General features: G+C 41.7%; 2 protein-coding genes across 4 annotated transcripts in view; one reads left to right on the top strand and one right to left on the bottom strand.

The window, feature by feature from the left end:
• The first annotated feature begins 224 nt into the window (after positions 1-224).
• nkx6-2 (NK6 homeobox 2) lies at positions 225-5,573 on the top strand. The gene is made up of 3 exons (XM_085181885.1): positions 225-1,095; positions 1,566-1,738; positions 2,362-5,573. Exons 1-3 carry the CDS (start codon positions 666-668, stop codon positions 2,608-2,610), a joined length of 852 nt encoding a protein of 283 aa, XP_085038011.1. The 5' UTR covers positions 225-665; the 3' UTR covers positions 2,611-5,573.
• A 1,222-nt stretch (positions 5,574-6,795) lies between these two features.
• inpp5a (inositol polyphosphate-5-phosphatase A) overlaps positions 6,796-23,419 on the bottom strand; it is a 146,299-nt gene continuing 129,675 nt past the window's right edge. For 2 of the 3 annotated variants that reach the window (XM_085181881.1, XM_085181882.1), the window contains 5 exons: positions 22,905-22,978; positions 11,598-11,709; positions 8,696-8,764; positions 7,355-7,391; positions 6,796-6,970 (listed from right to left, as the gene is read on the bottom strand). In XM_085181881.1, coding sequence (XP_085038007.1) covers positions 6,921-6,970; positions 7,355-7,391; positions 8,696-8,764; positions 11,598-11,709; positions 22,905-22,978 — 342 coding nt within the window. In that variant the 3' untranslated portion in view covers positions 6,796-6,920. Of the gene's footprint in view, positions 6,971-7,303; positions 7,392-8,695; positions 8,765-11,597; positions 11,710-22,904; positions 22,979-23,419 lie in introns of all 3 variants that reach the window. The other variant, XM_085181884.1, reaches the window with a different exon arrangement.

Raw genomic sequence — 23,419 nt, 5'->3', positions numbered from 1 at the left:
CTCTGAAATGTATCACCAACATGCATCTCCATCTATCAAAAACAAATCCACTCAGTCCTAATAGGCACCGTTGATATGCATCTTTACTGGAGTGGGGGGAACAGTCTTATTTCCGACAGCACGTCAAGGCAGCATCCGTCCAGCAGCGGGGTTTATGTCTCCTCCAATCAGGGCGCCGTCTCACTCAGCCTTGTCCAATGGGAATAACGCTCGTGCAGGTGGCTGCGCTGTTATCAGCGACTCCCGCTTCACTCCCAGCATAGAGCGAGTGAATTTATGAAAAGGCGAGCCGAGCCTTTTAATGGTTCTCATCAAAACCACCAAAAACATCATCAGATCGTCCGATTTCCGCGAGGATTCCTGAGGCGAACGCATGCAGCCTCCTCCCAGCTGACAGACTCCGAGCAAAACAAACACGCGGAGAGGCGTTTTGGAGTTTTTGCCGAGCTCTTCACTCCCGAGAGAGAACTTCGCTTTCGTTCAAGTTTTTTCTAACATTTCAAGAGTCTTCCTCCGGGCCCAGGATACTTTGGAAAAGGCGGCAGAAGTGGCCTGGCTCCTGAATCCCAGCAGTCCGCTGTGCGCCTGCATTTACTCGCCTTTACTACTCCCGCTAGTTTCCTTCCAGTTTCTGTCCCAGCGAGTTTGGCGGTTCATGTTCACAGATGTTAGCGGTCGGGCAGATGGAGGCTAACCGGCAGAGTGCTTTCGTACTGGGCAGCACCCCGCTGGCGGCGTTGCACAACATGACCGAGATGAAGACGTCCCTGTTCCCGTACGCGCTGCAGCAGAGCCCGGCGGGCTTCAAGGCGCCTCCGCTGTCCAACCTCAACTCTCAGTTCGCCGGGGGGACCCCGCACGGAATAAGCGACATCCTGGGGAGACCAATTACCACCGCCGGGCAGCTGTTGTCCGGATTTCCGCGGATAAACGGCCTGGCAACTACCGCGGCCGCAGCAGCGGCGGGGATGTACTTCAGCCCGGCGGTGTCGCGGTATCCGAAGCCCCTGGCCGAGCTACCGGGGCGGGCACCCATCTTCTGGCCCGGGGTGATGCAAGGCTCTCCGTGGAGGGACCCCCGGGTTCCTTGTCCTAGTAAGTCCCGCCTGAGCGTGCCTCTGGGCTGCCTTTTTATACATATAATGAATAGTTTAAATTTGGGAGAAGCCGCCATTCCCCTGTGATGTTTTCTTTGGAATTTAGAGGTTATTTTGGTTAATAAGAGGCCCGTTTGGGAGAAAACAACCCCAACTTACAAGAAGTACACCTGCACTGCGTTTCACACAATCACGACAACAAATGTAACACAGGTTTGCACGTTATGAATGCTGTGTCACAGTGTCAGTGTTGTTATACATCCTCGTCAGAGTACCAGAAAAGACACCGAGACTTCCACACAGGGCGCTGAATGAACATCACAGTGGCATTAAAACTGTAATCACGAATAGTTGGGTCTGACACATCCAGGAGCATCGCATTTACTGACCTAATGTTTGTTTGTTTTAGTATCCAACTACAAATTTAATATATCTTAATATAACCACACATTTTGCATCTCTCCTCAGCTCAGGCTAACATAATGGTGGACAAGGACGGAAAGAAGAAACACTCCAGGCCGACGTTTTCAGGACAGCAAATTTTTGCACTGGAAAAAACTTTCGAGCAGACAAAATACCTGGCCGGCCCGGAGAGAGCCCGGCTGGCCTACTCTTTAGGAATGACCGAGAGTCAAGTCAAGGTAAAGACCACTAAACCGTGCCTGCTCAGGGCTGAGAAGCATGTGGGGAATAAAACAAATAAATAAATTACGTGATCTGCGCTTTGATTTCTTTAATTGGGGAAGATTCGGCTACGTATAAGGTTATTTCCACATGCTGCAGCTTCATTCAAAAAAATAATAATATAATAATAATAATAATAATAATTAATTATTATTATTATTATTATTATTATTATTATTATTATTATTATTGAGGAGGAGGAGAATAAATGTTTTATCCCCAAACTTGTGAAACTGACTGTGCTACAGTAACATTATTTTTATTATTATGAAAAGCAGAAGAAGCTTATTTTTATCTACATTTTAATCAGTTACTGTTTTTGTTTTGTTTATTATTTTTGATTGGACACAAATAAATTAATGGATTAAAAAGTAATTAAAAAAAATAATTGTAGAAGCAGCTTCTTCGTCTTTTATTATTGTTGTTATTATTTATTATTAATGTTTTTTTATTGCTTGTTTGTTTCTCTTGTGTATAAATAACTGTTTGGACCTCCTGATTTCCTGCTTCTGTTACTGGTGCTGGACCTGTTGAGCATCTGTGTCTCTTTTTTTTTTTTTCTTCCCTCTCTTCTCATCAGGTTTGGTTTCAGAACAGAAGAACCAAATGGCGGAAGAGGCACGCAGCGGAAATGGCCTCGGCTAAGAAGAAGCACGACTCCGAGACGGAGAAAATGAAGGAGAGCTCTGACAACGAGGAGGACGACGAGTACAACAAACCCCTGGACCCAAATTCAGACGACGAAAAAATCACGAGACTCTTGAAAAAGCACAAGGCTACCAACCTGGCGCTGATCAGCCCCTGCAGTAACAGCTCGGACACCTTGTGATCCCCACAGCCTGGGAGGGACCCAGAAAAGGGGTCCCCACGAAGACTTGTCGCACTCTTTCCGAGCCCATCTCCACCTGACATTTCCAACATGCCTCTTAAGGGATCACCTTTTTTCCCCCACTCCCCACACACACCCTCAAGCAGAGATAGAAAAATGCGTAAAACTCCCAAGCCTGCGTCCAGAAGCACGGGAAAAACCGAAAAGGTGGCCAAGCGGAGACGCACATGGCTGCATCCAAACTCACCCAGACGCTGCTGTATGCGGAGCTATAACTGTGTTTCCTCCTGGACTTGAGAAAGACTGATGAGGACATGTTTATGCGAGCTGAAAGGACACTGATGCTGGGAACGGAAACTGTCCTGGAGACGCAAATGAATTTTTACGCATACAGGCAGAGTTTTAACAGGTGTAAATGTAAAGAAAATATTCTTTAAAAAAAACAAAAAACAACCCTACTTTGGATCAGTGCTGAGCTCAAAACGTTTATACTTTAAGTCATTGCACTTGTTGCATTATTTTTACAGCTTGTCACGTTACGTCACGGTTTCAGCTCCTTATGTGACCTCTAAATGTTTTAATACAGTTCGGTATTCATACGTTCATCTGAAGAGATTGCACACTTTTTTAAATTTTTGTTTTTTATTTTACACGTATTAACAGATTTTTTGTTTGTTTGTTTTTGTTTTTTTTAGTAGCCCACACTGATCCAGATCCCGGGCGCATGTTTTAAATGGCAGGTGCAAACGGGGCTTGTGACGCTTCTAAAGCTCAGTTTAACCAGGGTATCCACTGTCCTAAAAGGCAACAGACTAAACTGTTTGAAGGGGGCAGGTTTGAGACGAGTGACTGATTTTTGTGCTGTAGCCTGCAGATGAATATGTATGTGAGATTGTATATATATTTTTTACTGAGTAAGTTATGATTTGAGCAGCGGAAACGTGGCAGCATTGGGCTCATCCCTCCCTCCGATACCGCTTTTTATTTTTATTTTCTTCCTGCTGAGTAAAGTCACGTTTTATTGAACTCTACATTTCATTACAGGAACACTATTGTATAAAATGCTAAATGCTGTAAATAATGACTGTAAACAAACAAACCAAGAAAAACCACACAGCTTGTTTTTTAACATCACTTTTATTTAGTTTGACAGAGTTTCTGTTTTACCTCATCACGCAGCCGAGCAGAGAACCGGAGCATCGTTTTAAGTTGGATCTAAAGAGTATTATCGCTTCCGGAAGGTTATAGGAAGAAAAAGAAAAAAGTAAACCCCCTTTGTATTATGAATAAATTATTTAACAAGCTTTTTTTTTTCTTTTTCTTTTTTGTTTTCTTTTGGATTTAATGTATGGGCTTAATATAAATTAAAGAGAAATTCATGACTATCGATAAGTGAATTTCCTTATTGGCAGCAATGACACCGAAAGCGGGTTAACTGATGTTGTTATTAAGTTTATATATTTCATACAAGAGTGGCGCGTAAGGAAAAACGAGTCTTAAAATATTTAATATATTTTTCAAAAAGTGCAATTTATGTGGGATCATCATTTATTTACTTAAAAAACAATTCCCTCCATAAGTTATGAAGCGTTATTATAATAATTATTATGATTATTACAAAAAGGTAAAACACCGGTTTTTAACATATATAAATGACCAACAATAAATCACCTCTTTCAATGCTGGAGGTTTTATTTTCCATCTTATAAATGGAGATTAATTAACTCTTTGTTCAATCTTTACGTTCCTCTTGGAGAGAAAGTGATCCTTAGCCTTTATTATTATTACTTTATCTCAGAAAAGGCTTAATTGCGGTTTTATACTGTTTGCTGTTCAGAGTTCTTGTATTTAATACTTGAGACTTGAAGTGCTCCCCCTCTGTCTGAAATGCGGAACTACACCCGAGTTAGTTCTATGTAGGCAAATCAATGGGAGAGTTCAGCCAATCACAAATGAGCGCTCATTAAACTCAAATCCCACCTTGGACTTTTTGATAATCCGTGCATGAAGTGAACAGCTGCCATCATAAAAGACGGATTTAAGGAGAAGTTATCCTTCTTTAAACTGAGGCCGCGGGAACAGGCTGATATTAAAAAGATCCCAAACGTTTCAAGCTTAATTATGTATTTCAATATATTTCTATATATTTGTTAAATAATAATAAAATGTAACATTTTTCTCATTTTTATACTCGGAATTGTTTAACGTGGACATTTAAATTCGTTTTAGGCCTCAGTTAAAGGCAGCGAGGACTCATACACGTGGGTCAAATTGCATTGCGTATTTCACTTGACGCTATTTTTTTTTCTTTATCTGAAAGTTGCGTACAAAATTTATTGTTGGGCACTAGTGCGCAAAAAGTGAGACCAAATCAATAACACTGCACACGAGGTGGAGGCCCGTATTCGAATAGTTAATGTGGAGCTCTCTCTGTGTTATTAAACAATAAGTTGTCTACCAGGAAGTAAAAACGAGAAAGAATGAGGACAGAATAGGCATTGAGCTCTAATGGGTTTTATTGCTTTTGAGAACTGCATCACCTACAGTAGAGGCCAGGCCGTCCTGAAAGGGGGCTGGAATAAAATCTCTATCTGCTTTTATAGGATGGAGTGAAGGGAAAAAATAATAACTGCAGCTTATAATCCTACAGTATACTCACAATGAGCAGCTGGAACAAAAACAAGCAAGGTTTCATTTACTTTTTTTGTTTAGTTTTTTTTTTAAACTTTTATAAACATTCTGCCTTATGGACCAAATCACAAAAGATGACATAAATTCTGCAGCAGGCACAAAAACAGTTCCACTTGGTGTTTGATTTAGATGGAGAAAAAAATAATAATAATAAGGGAGGATCAATCTGTTGGCTTCACTGAGTCTGAAACCTGTAGTGTAGTACATGAAATCGATGATAAAAAAAAAAAAAGAAGTCTCCCATCACCTCTAATGCTCCAATTATTTGCAAAGGAGGCTGCTGAAGGCTACATACTGAACAATTACAAACAGCAAGACTCCCTGCTCTGCCCCACGCCCCTCCCCTGCTTTTAGAGTTTCTCTCATTTATCTTAAGTATTTCTGACACACTTCATTCCCGTTTAGGATACTTGGCACCATAATGCAGTAACAAAAATAGACAAAAAACAAAAAAAGACAGTTTACATTTTAAGGACACCCAAACCTACCTAAAATATCACATTCAGAACCATAATATTATAGAAATAAGTTAGAGTAAGAATAAGAATGACATAATGTGAGAGTGCTATATATGAAACATTATCTTTTTAAATATATATGTATATGTATATATATATATATATATATATATATATATATATATACATATACCTGCATGGTCTATGGCACTGCTTAAAACATTCTTGGATAGGCAATAAATCACTCCTCTCTTGTTGTACGGACTTATTCAAAGGTCAGCGTGGCTGTGGGAACACCGACACGGCCGCGCTGTGTCTGCGCACGCACTCCAGCATAAACATTTTGGTAAGAATTATAAATTATCTCTTTAAAAAGTACAGTATATAAAACAAGACTCAACTGATGTGTCAGGCATGGCTGTGTGTTGCGCACACAACAACAAGAACAACTCAAAAAACCAAAATGAAACAAAAGAGAAAAAAAAAACAATATATATATGTATTTATATAGAAACTGTTGAAATAAACTTAGAAGTTCTATCTATTCCAACAAAGGGACCGCAAAGTTTGGTCAGAGAAGAGAACGGCACTAAAACCATCAACGAGTCTATGTTATACTGTCCGATGTACAAATAAACCTAACAATATAGATACACGACTTTTTTTTGCATTGCACTTTTCTTTTTTGTTTTTTAAAACACCTTACATACTGTATGGAAAGTAGCTTCTATACATAGAGGCATACCTAAAAATGCCAAGTACGGTGTCTAAAAGGATGTAGTAGGACTGTGTTCAATTAGAGTTTTGGCAATGAGGCTGTGGCATGGAAGAGAGTTGTCCGTCCGTCCGTCTGGTTGTCCTTTTCTCTGGGGAATGGGGGAGGGTTGCATGGCAACGATGAGGTCAGCGATGTGTATCTCGTCTGGAAGCCGGGCCCTCGGGTGGCTCGTCCAGATCTCGGCGAGTGTTTCGTGGGAAGAAATCGGGTCGGGGTTTTCGTATGGATGAGGCGTCTGGATTACTGCAACTGGTCAGCACTGCTGAAACAAAGTCTGTCTAGGTTCTTCAGTGTATGCTTGTGCAAAGTGTGTGTGTGGGTGTGTTTTTGTGCGTGTGTGTGTGTGCTGTGTGTGCGGTGTCCTGTTTGTTTCTCGGGTGTTCTCACAGAGGCGCTTCACGGAATATGTTCTCCCCCCTTTGGCAACACTTCCCTGCGGAGGAATAAAAGAAGGGGAGAGGGACGGGGTGGGAAAAAGTTTTACTCCTCCAACACACAAAGTGATTTTTTAATCAAACATATCTGATGATTCTTAAAAAGGTCAAACATGAGCTGCAGCACGAGATTTTCTTAAAAAAGAGAAGCATTTTAAGCAATCTCGCGTGACTGTGATTTCTGCACTGACGCTGTTTTATTTCACAATAAAACTCCTCAAGCAGGCACGCCTGCCACTTGTGCAAAGTCATGACAAAAACAGTCAAGCAAATCAAAGTGAACAATAGCAACAATGGGAAGAATTGTGATAAAGAAAAAGAATGATATTTACCACGACATCACTGCACCACACAACACTTGTGCTTATTTGCATTAGGTTTACCTGCCCCCGCTGTTATTCGGAAGGACAGGAAGACAGGCTGGTGAGGGGGGGACAGAGACAAACCACGGTAAGAAAACTCCATACTTCTCTGGAAGAAGCACACCACACACACACACACACCCCACCCTCCTCCTCCACCCCACGAAACGACCAACCCACCCCTGTGAGCACCTCTGACATGCAGGTTAAACTCACATACCAGTCCTGGAGCATTTTGGGGCCTGTGTGCTAACTACACTGGACATTTTTTAAACATAGGCAGCTGTGACTTTAGCGGCGTTGTGTGGTTTGGAGGTAAGGGACGGTGGAGTGTCTGCCGCTGTGCTCAGGTCACCTCGCACACACACAACAGTGTCCGTGTCACACCGCGTAGTGATGAAAGACCTGGCTTAAGGCGCCTTTCTTTCAGTGGAAGACCTTCTGTCTGACACTACACAGACTTCAGCCCTATAGCTGACCTTATGGGAAAAATCTTTTCCACATCTTTCCTACTTTCTACAGATTTTTCCTGACAAATACAGTAATAGCTTAATAAAGCTAACAGTAGGAGAAAATTCAGGATCATTATTAGAGTTTGTTTTATTGTTCTAGTGAAATTCATGCCAGTTTTATACTTAAACTCTGCAGACTTCAGTAATAATAAGATAAGCTGTTAACTGTACAGGTTATATAGATGAACTAGGGATTGGTGATTGGGTTTCTAACACATGTAATCAAATAAAGACAAATACAGAGATTGTATTAGACATGACGTCAGAAAAAAGCCTCTGCAGACTGATCAGCTTCACACTTGGAACATATTTCACTGTGACAACCCGAAGAACTCAACAAACTTCAACCGAATGCTTTTATTTATTTAAGGTGATGAACCCTAAAGTTAAAGGTTTTAAGAATGATAATAATAATAGTATGTGATGCATGCTTTGGTAGATTAGAGGTAAATTATACTATTTAGTCAGCTCACTTAGGCTTCATTTACCTCTCGCACTGGATTAATTTAACTGAACTTAAATAAGTACACAATTATAACTTAACTTTCTTTCTTTCTTCCTTTTTAAAAATGAAACAAAAGCATTGTAACTCTATCGTTCTCTTCTTTAAAGCATGAATTGAAAAGAAAGTTATTACTTATAAATAAACAGGATTTTATCAACTAAATAGTTCAAGTTAATCAGTCACATTAACCCAAAAAAGGAAGAAAACTTCAAAATGCAAAGTATTGAAGTAGAATATTTTTAACACACTGGTTTTACACTGCAGACACACAGATCACAGTTTCTCCAGAGCAGCATATTCAACACATCACAGAACAATCGCACACAGTGAGTGAGGTTGTGTTACCTTGTGGTCCCCCATGCAGACATTGGGCCCAATGTTATCATAGACTATAGACTTCTCTTCATTTTCAGGCTGCAGAGACACAAAATCAAATGTGGTGCGATCTAAATGTTGGGGTCGCACTTACACAGGACAATCACTACATGTTAGTGTCGTGGTATTGATATGAACTGGAGCAGCTTCATTAAACACAATTAGGAGGATCATGTAGCTGGTTTCAAAATAAAAGCCAGCTGGAAAAGTGAAATAGGCAACTTCTGGACAAAACAGTTTCAACAGTAAATTTCAACTGAGGAGCTTCTCTCCTACATATTAGGAAACCAGAACCAAGCTTACACCCGTCATCTAAGTTCCACGTGTGCTGGAAAAAAGGACAAAGAAAAACCTCCCTTAGAAGATGCGTGACTACAGTCCTCAGTTTCTGAAGTGCAGACAGATGAAGGAAGATTCCTCCTTCATGAGTTATTAGAAATTTGTAAAAGTTTATCAGGTCCTACAGGGGCTGTTTTACATAATCGACACGTGATTAAAAATGTTGTGTTTGTTTAGGTGCCAGAAAAATCTCATAATATCAGCACTGCTGTTGTTCACTAACAGAGAGACACTTAGTCATTCAGCTTGAGAAATGCTGAAAATATTAGGGAGTGATGTGATGTTAAAAAGCCCACATTTGAATATGAATAATGCAGAGTCTGTTGGAAAAGGGACGCAATTCTGCTGTGATCTGATCAGTCGCTTTGGAGCTGGTTTTGGTTGCATGGAGGTAAACGGATCTGGGTTTTTTTGTTTTTTAATTTACCAGCATTGGGTGGACAGAATAGAAAGCCTTGGCTAATTAAGATATGCTGCCTCCTCCACAACCCCCAAAATATTAGAGGTGGCCCCCAGAAGGCGAGTAGGCAGGCTACCCAATGAGTTCTCAGATTGACTGGGACGTAATGAAGATAAATTTTAAATAAATGCTCGATATAACTACTAAGTAAATTAGGGGATGTTAAATAGTTTATGCTTAGTTCAGGCACAGCTATTAGTAAAATTAAGCTAATTTACAGGCACAAAAATGAATCACAGCGGGCAAAGAAAACGAAGAAAAAAACCTAATTGTAGCCTGACGTCCTTTTTTGACGCCGGACTTCTTCCTTCTGATTATAGTTACCCCGATTCTCCGAGAGCAGCGGCACTGAGCTGTGGCTGAACGCACCTCGAGCTTTGAGTTTTAACTTTAAACTTGCGTGAAGAAAAATGAAAAGCAGGAGCAATTTACAAAGTGGACATTTGCCTCACGGCCTAATACACTCTCAGTGTAATCTAAGTGCTTATCTGAGAGAACCGTGTTTCAATATCACTGCCTGCACACAAAGAAGCTCCGAGCCACTCGCACATGAATCCGCAGACTGGAGTATAAATCACACTTGTCTGGTTGAACTAAAGACTTTTTAAACAGCCACCAGCCCCCACTTACACACACACACACACACACAGAGGTTGGTGTGTGCCACCGGTTGTGATGTGGCGAGCGGCACTGACACTTTAGAAGAAAGAGACAGAGAGCCGGAGAATGAACCATAAAGCCAAATCCAAATTAACTTCAGACCAATCCTGCAGCGGAGCCGGGTCAGCACGCCGCGTGCCTACACCTCACTACCTTTCCTAGCGGGCCACGCGCTGCCTCCTCTCTATTTGTCTGGCAGCCGGCTCCTGTGCCGCTGCCTCCCGCAGCCTGAGACACATTCATCAAACACACACTTGATAATTTACAAAGGCAGCATAAAATTGTGGATTTTCGGGCTGCATAATCTTTAGACAGATAAACAAATTACCCGGGGCCCTCCGGCAGAGAGGGAGCGCTCGCTCGGCTAAACATTCATTACCGCCGCTCCCGGAGCCGGTGCCGTGCCGCACAGCCAGCGGGCAACCTTTGGCGTGTTAGGGCTCGGCAAGCAGAAAATAACATGATGGCAAGTTAACCGACCGTGCCATGATAGATGACGCCGCACGCCGGGCTGTTTACGGGCCCATGTCTCAACAATCTGTAATGCTCGGAGCCAGAGAGTGTGCGCTCAGTGAATCATCAGCCAATCTGCGAACACACTAACTGTTCCACTCTGTCCCTGCATTACAAACAATTAACCGGTGCTTGAGGGGAAGAAAAGCAAACAGCGAACCAGCTGTTTGGGCGCGTGGATCCCCTCTTATATAATTCTGACACTTTAAGTGGGTAAAAACAAACTGCATGCTACCATATTTTAAGCCTCTGCAGTCTCTGTAATTTACAATCTACGGTAACACAGCGATGGGAGTTATTGTTCTGCGGCGTCCTTGTGATGCTTCAGTCAGTAAAGAATAAAGATCAGGAAGGAATTTTCTCATTTGTTGTGGACAAAAGAAGAAAAGAAGCCAAACTTCCTGAGTAACCCCCCCACTGTGGACTGGTACTGTACAATACACTGCTGTATCTCTTTCACACACATTAACAGATGAAAGCCCGTGTGTTCCAGCGCTCAAAAGGTTCAGGCCTCTAAAGACAAAGCTGGGTTTTATTGGCTGAGATTCCAGAGGTGGCAGATTGGCTGGCGTTAATAATGGGATGGATCTGAAGCCGAACAGGGACTGGCAGGCTTCAGCTCTGCGAGTAAAAAGACAGATCTGCCGCTCAATGAGGAAGACGGGACCCACTGGAACTCCAGTGTTTGGATATATATACTGTCTGGGTGGACCCATGGCTTATCATTGCTAATTAATATTTACAGACACCTCATCCTTCCATCTGTGAAGTGCCAAAGGAGAGGAGGGGCATGCAGATCAAGGATGATGGAGTTGTAGGAGCAGAGCGAGGCATTAATAAAGACACTTGCTCTTTAGCTGAGGGGAGAGTGGTGAGGTTTGAGTAGAAATAGAGGCTCACCTTTAGCAACATGTCTCTGGCAGAGGGAGACATCAGGATTCGGTCACACCAGGCGGGGCATCTGGTATTCATGTACTGCTTCCCCTGACTGCTGTCTTCACTGTACGGATAACTGAAGAAACACACAAGCAGAATGATCTTTAAAAACGGCAAACATTCATTTATGCATATTTATAAGGTGTTTTTGATAACCGTGCATTCAAGCAACACATGCATATATTGTTTAGCATTAATGGTGCCTTGTTATGTGCACTTATGCTTGCTTCCCCTCATCACAGATACTTCTAAACCTCACAGGTTGGATGGTCCCTCTCATCTGTAACCCGAGGTTAAATCATGCATTAGAAATGCAGTATTTTGATTGGTCAGACCACACTTTGGATGTTGTTTATATATATTTTTTTACATCTTAAAGATAAAATGTCTCTAGACTGCTTTTTAAAAAAATAGCATAACATGTATAAATTCATTCTTTTTTAAGCTTTTCTCATTTCCTGTTTCTCCCGTGCTCTATTAAGATGCATTACTGGCGTCAAATTAATAACAATAACAATTCTCCATCAAGACATGATGTGTCGCAACATTAGTTAAATCCAGGGAACATGAATGATTTGCCATCGTATTTTGCATTTGACTACATTTTATACAGGGTAACTGTGTCGTATTTTATTTTACAGAAAAGTGTTGCACAAAAAAAGCCAATAAGGAAAGCAATAAATATGATTCGTGTGAATCAACAGGGCTTGGAGGAGTAATAAATATGAGATGTTATCTCACAGACAGAGATCAAAATGTTTCCCCAAGAAAACAGGAGGTCCATTAGTATGACCAATCATCTGAGTAATCTCTTGAATCAACACACATGGATGGCTCAATCAAAGCAATCTTTCTCTGCCAACTGTAGGGCTCGTGTTTGTGTGTGTGTGTGTTTGAGCGAGAGAGAGGGGGAAATGAAAAGAAAGAATGAGCGTGGGGGAGATTCAGTTGCCCATATGTATAGCTACATCCCTACACGGTCATCAAAAACAGATTAGGTGCTGCAGCAAATGGCTAAGAGAGATTGTATCTTGGAACAGCAGGGAACAATCGCATGATTTAAGTGGCGGCAGGGCTCCGAATGGGTGGGGAGCCATTGAGCTGATACAGATTTACATTGTTGAGAATTCAATTTGCCCCTTCGGCTCATCAAACTGCTTCAGATTTACACACCACCAATCCAATTTGTTTGTCGGCGCTCATCAGGATGTAGCGCCGGGCGTACATACTGTAATACCAATCCAATTTGCTCCTTCAGTGCTATACGTGCTAACTGAATAATAGAAAATAGCCCTTCTCTGAGGATGGTGATACCCTAATGATAAAATAAACACACACACACACACACACACACCAGGCTTTCCATTCATCACACTTGCCAAGCTCTGATAGCTTAATTGGACTTTGTGCTGAGGCAGAACATGTACCTGCTTGTGGTTTCTTTCAATGTTTGTTCATTCAAATCATCACGTGGGTTCATGCTGCTGCAGTTACAGCTGTTACCACCACTGACAGAGCTGCTAGCGTTACACCAGTTCCAATATAAATAATTTCGTTTCGACTTCACCTGATCCAAGCCGTGCATTTTGGATGGGACTGCAAGTAGTTTTTTTTGTTTTTGTTTCATTGTTATGGAAAAAGTAAATAAATAAAATATAATAATGCTGCTTGATTTTAAAGTTGCATTTGCCAAGCTGTGGTAAAGCTGTCAAGAGCGCAACACAAACCAGAAATGGAGACCATCTGCCTTCAAAGTAAAAGCTGCACCTTTTTAATTAGTTAAATTTTCACTTTTAATATATAAGCTTCAAGTTTGTGTTGGACTTTTTAAAGTTTCATTAGTACTCAGTGGTTACTCAGCAACTATTTGCAGACGTGTTGGCATCTTGCATGCAAACCACTGAAATCTGCTAGCGATCAAAGCAATCACAAGAAGGCTTTTGGTGCAGCGCTCTCTTTGCAGCCGTTCTCACTCATCAACACCCAGTAACCTCCTGCAACCCCTTGCCAACCGGCTGGGGGATACACTCTAGAGACCGGAGGTTGGCAGTAGGTCGCCAACAAGTCTCTGTATGTGACCGAGGCCTAATGAAAAAGAAACTCGAAGGGGCAAAGTAAATGAGAGCGGGTGAACGCGAATCAGATAGCTGATTAATTTAAGCTACACAGGTATTGCAATGTATTGTAAAAACATTGCAATGTAGTGCAAAGTACTGGATAACTGCTGCATTGAGATACCTCTATTATCATGGACATCATGTTGCAACACTGTTGTATTATTGGTTATTCATTAACACCCTTCCACCCATTGGGAAAAAATAGAATTCATCCAGGAAACTCCAGGAATATCATAACAAAATGTGCAGCTTTATAAAGGAGAAATAAAAACAGTGACTATGGTGTTACACAGAAGTGTGCAAAAGAGACTGATCAGGACCTCAATGTCTGTACAAAACTTAGTAAATATGCATTTTCACAATTTATGTCTGCATCAAAAGTGTGGCCCAACTGACCACTATTACCATCCTGAATGAGGTGCTGTTGCAGACCATTACATTTTAAATAACAATGACACGTGACAGAAATTCTTCAAACATAAAAAACTGGATCATAATATTAGTCATGATATGAGGATGAAGAAAGATTGAAAACATATTGTGCTGATATAAACAGTGAAATTACCCAAATATAGAGTTTTTAGATCAAGCTGGTGGATGCTAATGATCGAGTATGTGAAGGTTACTCCCTCCTCTTGTTGACTGTCTGGTTCAGCTATCTGTATTATTTTCCCTGTATAGTTTTTAATGGATTGTGTTTGACTGTTTTTATAGTTTATTGCTGACTGTTTGCCATATGCTATAGAATTCTTTAGATAGTATTTCCAACACTGGGTTCATTGACTCGATTGATTTATTGATAGCTACATTGTTCTGTTCATATTTAGTTTTGTTTCTTAACATCAGGCCAGTGAAAATACATGAAAAATGAGCGCTGTTAAGAAAGTTATTCATTAATTGGATTGCATTAGTTTTATTGGAGATTAGTCAGTGAAACATGTTTGGGGGGGTTTGTTTCTCTATCATGACGGTTATATTGCAGTTATTAATTTGCCATGTGTTTCCATCATAAAATGAAGAAGGTGCACATTAACATTACAGTATCCACTATAGACATGATGAAAAATGATGAAATTATCAGAAACAGAATACCAGCAATAGACTGACTGTTTATATGATAAAAGTGTGTTTGGGTGTCTTTGTGTAGGAGGTTAATCTTGGGGCGTGAAGTGGGCTCATCTGACACGCACACACGCACACACACGCACACACCACACACACACACACACACACACACACGCGCGGAGCTCCCCCACCAGGTGTACAAACAGACCTGCAGAGAGCTACTTAAAGAAGTTCCCAGCCTCCAATTAGCATTAATAGCCCTTAAACCATAGGGGAAATGCATAGGGGTTTTGGTATGCTAATCAAAGGGCTAAAGAAGTGATCCAGGGATAAAAGAGAGCATGAAGAATAGGATGAGTGAAACAGAGATAGACAGGGAGGCAGAAGAGAGGGGATAAAGACGGATCAGTCAGAAAGAGGCAAAGTGAGGGTGAAAAAGAGCAAAGTCTTCAAAGAGATTGGAGAGCTGCTCGACTTCAGGGTGGCCTGAATGCTGCAGCTTCATGAGGGACGGCTGCCGGCCTTAAACAGCCTGTGAACAATCAGCCTATCAGGGACTCTGTTATAGCTTTATTGACTAGCAAGCTTGGGGTCACTTTAGTGTTAAAGAGATTGAGAGAAAATCAAGTTTTTCCCCTTACCTCCTTCAAACAATGAACTCCCTCTTGATAGCAAACTTCCTGAGCGCTTCAACAACAAAAACTATCGTTCAGTTATTTCTGACGACAGCCAGAAAAAAACTAATTAAAAATACTCCACAGTGGCCATTAAAGGGCCATTCTCTGGCCCGGTGTGAGCAGGTATTGGGCTGTTCCCCTTTCCGTTTTACCACACCCTCCACTGGCTCCAATAGAGATAACAAGTCTTAATGCAACAGCAAACAGTCGAACGGCGCGCTGGAGCCGATGTGATTAATGTGTCCGATTAGTGAGCTCACAAAGTTATCGGGGAAGGTAAACGGTCCGAGAGGGTGTGTGGGCTGGAGGACGCCAACTCATATCCCACCCTTACTGGCCTCAGCAAGACTAATTACTCTAATTAATGAACTAAACTGATAACAACAACTGGGAAGGGGGGGTACACTTTAAGGATTCCACACAGTCGCACACTAAAGATTCAAAATGAACACTGGCACTGCTTTACTGTTCTTTGTGCTAATACTGTTAGACTACATATAAAATGGAAAACTAGAAAATTCATGAAGGACCTCTAGTCAGGTCAAAACTTTATTGAATGCACAATCAGCTGTTGACAGTCAGATGAAGCGGCTGACACAAACAGGACTTACTTGGCTTGGCTGCCCATGTAAACATCGGCCACTTGTGAATATTTCGAAACTCTTTTCAGATTTTTTCATCACTTCGAAGAGAACAACTTCATCTTTGATCAGTTAACTAATAAACATTCTCTAAATTCAAAGCTTCATAGTCTGTGGAGCTCACATTCAGTATGCAATGACCACAGTTTGCTTGATACTGAAACAATAATAAATCGAATCAAAATAATAAATTGTGACAAAACTGAGTAATTTATTATCTTTAAACCTCTAAAAGTCCAAAAGCTATAAGGCTCACTAACTGTCCATGTTTTGGGTATATAGTGGGTTTACATGAAATGTAACAACAGTAAAATAAAAAAAATAACTTACATGACCTGATGTTGCAAGTACACTTTTTTCTAATACTGTTTTTAACAACTACTCTCTAATCGTAAGTATAGTCAAAGCTCAAATGGCCTGTCTAAGATATGCACATACTATACTATGCACACTATCAAATGTAAACACTGTCACTGAAAAAGTGAGGAAGAAAAGGTCTTTGATAGCTTGACTGATAAAGGACTCTAAAGACTGATATTGATATCTGGTGATTTAAAAATCTGAAATATCTTTTTCAGTCACACCAAACTCAAACAGATTTCATTACCATTTGTTATGTATGAATGTGTATGAGTCATTATTAAGATAATATGACAATGCGGTTTAAAAATAATCTGCCTGACTCTGCTGCAGCTGGTTGTTGTTGTGTGTGGCTCTAAACACATCTTTAGGAATGCCACAAAAGTCACACAGCTCCCAACGGGTTTACTTTTTCATTCTCATTTAGCTGCTATTATAAATGCCGTCACCCATCGGCAAATGGCTAATATCAGCCGATTCATCGGTCAGGCCCTATTCTAAGACATCTTCTCTCACTTGTGTAAAGTTGAGGTAAGAACACATTTTCCCTGCTCGTTAACACGCTCTCCTGTGTTGCTGACCACTTTACAGATGATGCATGTGCAAACGGTCGCATATCGAGACCCGCTAGCAGTCATCGAGAGCTCATTCATCCACGCTTGGGTTGGGGTTTAATGTTTGACTTTGCTGCTGGCACATTACTCACATGTGTTGTGGCTGGTGTCAGCTTGTTTGTCTTGCAACAGTAAATGCTGGAGAGGTGAACACCGGCCCTACCTACATTGTCTATCAGCCTCTCCCAGCAGAGGGAGAGGCAGCAATGACACACATTACTGTATTATACCAATACAACGCTGAACTGTTACATCTTTTTCAAACATTACGACAATAAACCAAGCTCCAATTATCATTTTAAAAGGTTGTAGGCAACTTTAACAATCTGTTTTGCCTGGAGCAGACACTCTGTAATTGTTCCCAGGCCAGACTTCCTTGTCTCATTTTCTTCTCTTCACATAAAAAGCTATTGCTCTTCATAATGACAAATAAGTGACAGGACAAACAGTGCACTATTCACTTACCCAGTATTTGATGAGGGCAATATAAATTTGAGAATACAGGTAGGGCAGGAAGTCAGAGATAAGAGTCATCGTATCAGCGACCTGAGGTCACGAACACTAAAGAGCTTTGCAGAATGCTGGTGTGGCCGCTGTCGAGCTGGGATTGGCTAAAAAAAAGTCTCAAACTGCGGGCTTCGAACGACTCGCTGCCTCTACAGCTATGTTTGTTTGCCGTTGTCAGGGGAGGCCAGGCAAAACACAACACACACATACACACGCAGAAATTCAAAAAGATCAGCCAAACGCTATCAATAAAGCTGAATGTTTGCTTCGGTTTGTAGAGCTGGGAGGCTCGCAGGCACAACATTGGCATAGTGCAGTACAAACAGAGCGAAATGCCATCAGTAGCTCATGGCTCACAGCCTGCCGGGGCTCGGCTATGACACGTTGTGCCTTTAGCTGCTCTAAATGAAGACAAGAAGACACAGATGGCATCCATTTAATCCTCTCTGTGTAAGATTGTTTTTAACAAAGGCCTCTTCTCAGTGGCATCATCTCAGACAAGAGGCGGCGATACATGACGGCGGACAATCTTCGGCTATTATCGCCACAGTGGCCCCTCATCGTTTGCGATGGCTCTCTAGTAGTTAGAATGATGGATGCGCTGCTGGTTGTAAAACAATGTTCGTGTTCAGCAGATCAGCGTGTAACGCCGGATCCTGTGGCAGGGCTCGGGCAACATGAGCAGCACACTTACGGCGGCTCGGGGGCAACGCTTTAACCAAACACTGGCGCTAAACTGCATGTGTGGTGCTCTTCACATGCGGTCACGTGGGACTGCTCCTCTATAGCATGGCTGTTCACAGAGCAGGGAACAACAAGACTCCTTCATATATGAAGCAAACAGAAGGGCTATAGGACTAATGCACAATTAAATTCACATGCAGAGGGTGAGATCATTCGTGCAGGCTTTCAGGGAGCAGGGGTTTAGAGTGAAGAGAGCTGTCAACAGAACAAGGACGGTTACTGTATGCAGAAGAGCCATCTGTGTGTGAGCGCTTCCTATGAGCTCAAAACAAGTCTCCAGAAATTCTCCACTGCTCTGACAATTCACTCATGCTCTTATTAGCAGTTATTGAAGAACTGGCAGGTAGCCATTTGTGTCACTTGACTAAAATCTTCTCTCAACTGAAGGGCAAAGCCATTCTGCCTGGCATCAGCTTTCCAACCACCTCCCAACCTTCCTCTTTCAGGACCATGTGAATGTTGTCGAGTTTCCCAGCAGGCAAGTCACTTTTTTGGCTTGTCCTCTCAGCCCTGCAGCTTTACAAAATAAATGGTGACGTGCCAGGAGGGCTCCCAGAGTGCTTCCCAAACAGCACAAACGCAACCGTTTACAGGTTTCTGCCTCCTAACAGACATCACTTCCTGACCTCGAGGCCACGCTCTACTCCTCTGCTGCTGTCAGTGTCTAGACTTGACAAACATAAGCACACAAGAGTGGAGCCATCATGTTCCCTGAAAGACCTTCACCCTGCTGTCTTTATACACTTAAACACACTTCCAGTTGGACAGTGAGAAAAGATCAGTCTGCTCTTATATATATTTCTTGGGTTATTAGTCTTTTATTGATTCAGTTTATTAATGTGGCTATTTCTTCGTAGCAATAGTAGCAGGATTATTCTAGCAATAGCAATGTCAGTTCACTACTGTGACCCAGTTTCACACAGCTTTTCTGTGGTTCTGTATAAAGTCAAAAAGAACAAATATTGTTAATGTGTTCATTTCAGGCACTGACGTGCGGTTCAAACCATATGTCCACAAGGGACAGCCAGGATGAAAGCTTAAAAGGAGAGAAGGTAAAATGTTTTCTCAGAGACCGAACTTTACTGAAGAGGATGGACTAAAACCAAGTTTAAGAAAAGCAAGGATTACTGTGACATGTGAATCATGGAAAGCCTCTCTGGGAGAGTCCAAGAATAAAAATATGGTACAAAGTGCTGCATCAGGTTAAAATGTACCTGTTAAATATCAGAATTTGGTAAAACTGGTAATTTTGACTTTAAAATTACAGAAATAATTCTCATCTTTCAGGAACCATTTGAATTTTCTCTCTAGCGCAAAGCTCGTTTAAAGAGCGCTTGTAAAATGAACCTGCTGCCAGGTCGTAAAAAAAAAATCAGTTAAAGGTTTTAATAATTTCATTGCAGCGCTAAACAGTTTCACTGTAGCAAGATAAGTATTGCCCTCCAAGATGAGAGACATTAACTAAATTTTAATGCTATGTTTCCCTTCTAAGCATGAAGAGAATCCTGTAGGGTTTTAGCAGCTTTAACTACACATCACTGGCATCCAGGTGTCATCTACAGGAAAATATCTCCTCTTTGGCACCTCTCTCTTTCTTTACAAACACGTGGAGCAGCGGCTAGTTTTGTTTCTACTCCTGGCTTTTCCACATCTATCCACCCACCAGCATCCACACCATCTTCTTGCTCTGAAATCACTCATGATTTGTCCACTGATAGAGTTGTGCCGCTGGTCTGATGTCACTCAAAATCTCCCTCAAAGCCCATTCTAGGTAACCACGTTACAGGCAGAATACATTCTCCCTCTGCTCCCTCACCGTCCACTGCATTTCTTCCAGAAGCTGGGCTCCCGATTCAATTTTTGCATCGATCTCGTGCAAAAAGAACAGCAAAGAAATCAGATCAGAGGAGTACTAAAAGCTTTCCCTCCAAATCAATCAAAAAACATGAATAAGTTACTGGTGCCTTAGTATGTTTTAGGGCATATTACCTTAGTTATGCCATTTCAAATATGAAATCAAAACTACTGTAATCTATAGCAAAACTTCACATTATTTTCATTACCGGCCATGCTGCAGCCAGTGCAAAGATAATGGCTCAATGGCTGGTTGCAAGTCTCATATATTATGCCTGATGGAAAAACTGTGTCTAAATAAATGAATGGTTTCTGATTAATAGACTCATCTTTTCTCTCTCAAATCACTGGATAGGAAAACTGCTAAGCATACATGCGTTCCTGTGTGTGACTGCGCGAGTTGTCCTGCAGTCTGTCGGTGCACAGCGGCCGACTGGCTCCAGGTCCAACTGTGGCAAGGCCCGGGCAAATTCCTCACCCGGGTGCCCGAGTACTTAGACGTGTCACGGCCAACTTTGATGGATGACTTCTTGAAGGTAAAGAGATATGCATTTTACTGCTCGAAGCCTCCGCAGCATCGCAGAGGGCAAGAATTCACGTGTGCACACAGTCACCAACATTGTGCCACTTACAGTGTGCGTCACGGCCTTTTGTTAGCCAATGCTTAGTTCACATCTCTCATTTTGTGACAACTTCTTATCCGGCGCTGGACAGCGGACAGAATTAACTTGCAGATTAAATGTTTGTGACTAGTATTGATTTATAGATCTGAACCAAAGTGAGACGTGTGCGTGCATGCGTGTGTGTCGGTGAGGCTGTGTTCTGATGGCCTGCATTAAAAAGAGTAATAACCTCACAGATGGTGAGGGGCCGGTCCGGAGCAGGCTATGTGATGGAGAACAATCGTTGGGGCTTGATTGCTCAAGGAACACAAGGCAGACCTGACAGGGGGAGGGGTACCAGTATCTATCTATACAGATAGATAGATGTGAGTGTGTGTGTGGATGTGAAGCAGAAAAACTGCAGGAGGGGGTTGTTTAAGTTTAACTAGGCCACTGCTACCCATTACATGACTGACAATGATGTGGTTTGTCGCACACACAGAGTAGATCAAATCAAATTTCATATGCTGCTCCTGGCTTTCATATATTTGATTCATCATCACCTCAAGTATGTGGAAATCATTTGTATTTGTTCACAGCAGCACATTCATTCCTCCCTGTGGAGAGATGATTCAGTATTATATGGATAGGTGCAAAAGTCAGCCAGTGTAAAAGGACAATAAATCCTACTGTCACTTATGCAAAGTGATGTAAATGGGGTCCCTGATTAAGACACAGAGTCATTTAAAAAACAGGGACTGGCAGAACCTTGACACACACACTCAGTCTCCAGCTCTCACTTTTACACATGTATGTGCGCACACACACACACACACACACACACGGTTCCATGTATCTCGAGACCTCTCGCTCTCTCCCACACACACACACACTCACACACATGCTAAAATCCCCAGCCACCCTGCGCCTGCCACCAGAGCAGTTTATCAAGTAATTATTGTTTGATTACAGCGTTTCATTATCTGCGCTGATTGAGTCACAACCGACGGCAAAGGTCAAGCGCCATTAACGCGCTGCTCCCGAAACATATTTCCGCGCCGTCCGCGTGTTTGCCCTCCCTCTCCTCTGAAAGGGCTAATTGCAAATGCATTTGTTTGAAGAAGAGGAGAGGAGAACACCCGCTCCAATCTCCCCCAAGTCCCAGTGAGACGGAATTATCAATGCTGTCCATAGTGTTCGTACAGCGACACACACACACACACACACACACACACACACACCCACACACACACACACACACACACACACACACACACACACACACACACACACACACACACACACACACACAGACGTACCAGCAGAGACACATGGGAGCAGTTTGGAAGCGTACGCAATCAGACTTAACAACTGACACCAATCAAACACACATCCAACAGCTTTCATTAAACCGTTTTGGACAATAAGCGCGTGATTGGCTACTTATAATTTTACATATTAATAACGAGTCTTTAAGGCGCATATCTGAGCAGCATAATCGCTGCATTTATCGAAATGTAAGAACTTAAACCTCAGGATTCGCTCTTTTAGCACTTTTCTTTTTTGCTTGTGAAGTTTGGAATTTTTTCAGATACACTGAAGGATAAAATCGATATCTCTTTATTTTGATCATTTTTATTTTAAATTTCAAACAAACCAGGAAAAAACCTCTAAGAGATTTTGTAGCACATTAGAAAAAGATATTTTTGGCGGGTTTCACAGTCTAGTAAGCTTTTACTTCGTCTGTTTATTTATAACCAGTTCTTTGAGTCCTGATTTCTTTGAATGATAATGAGATAAGAATTTCTCTGAAAGTGAAAGTTAGATCGAAATAACCTCCCCCTTGCTGCTGACGAACCAAGGGCTGTGTTCTTGTCAATTCTCAACAGGTCATTTTGACCCAGTTACAATTATGGTGGCATTTAATTTCAGTTTTTGGTTAGCGTCCAGGGTTTACCACACATTCACAAACTGTCAGTGAGCTGGATAAAGAGCCACATAACCTGTGTGGCTCTACACGGTAGATCTCTGTACTGCAAATATAAATGCATCAAACAAACCATTATGTAATACATGTAATGGCTCCATACCTTGGCGGGAAACCGATCTCTTGTTCATGCAGACGTTCTTTGAACACTGACAGCTCTTTATCAAACTCTAAAAGCTGTGGAAAGCAAAACAAAAAGACAGAGGCGTCAATAAAACATCAACGACATATACCATTTCAGTTATTTTCTCACTGATGGGGTATTAATCAAAAAGCTGCTCACAAAAATATATTCTTATCTCAAAAACTGACCAGATCAAAGTTTTTATGAAAATATGGACGGTTTTATCCAACAAACAGACACATAATAAGACATCATGCATGTCTTTGGACTGACTTTAATTTGATTTCTGATAATGACTGAACCCTACTACTGTTGAAGGAAAGTATGGGGGTATCTTCCTGTTAAAAGGGAGTTTTTCCTCCCCACTTTTTCCAAGTGCTCATACAGGGTCATCTAATTGTGGGAGTTTTGACTTTACCTCTTTTCCTTATAAGATAAAGCACCTTGAGGTGGCTGTTGTGATTCTGTGCTATATAAATAAAACTGAACTGAAC

The sequence above is a fragment of the Neolamprologus multifasciatus genome, chromosome 13 (genome assembly GCF_963576455.1).
Source record: "Neolamprologus multifasciatus chromosome 13, fNeoMul1.2, whole genome shotgun sequence".
Classification (NCBI taxonomy): domain Eukaryota; kingdom Metazoa; phylum Chordata; class Actinopteri; order Cichliformes; family Cichlidae; genus Neolamprologus; species Neolamprologus multifasciatus.
This window is presented reverse-complemented; position numbering and strand designations above follow the sequence as displayed.

Coding starts and splice junctions, on each gene's coding strand:
- nkx6-2 (XM_085181885.1), top strand. CDS start 666: ATGTTAGCGGTCGGGCAGATGGAGGCTAACCGGCAGAGTGCTTTCGTA. Junction 1,096..1,565: donor CCCCCGGGTTCCTTGTCCTA/GTAAGTCCCGCC, acceptor ATCTCTCCTCAG/CTCAGGCTAACATAATGGTG. Junction 1,739..2,361: donor TGACCGAGAGTCAAGTCAAG/GTAAAGACCACT, acceptor TCTTCTCATCAG/GTTTGGTTTCAGAACAGAAG.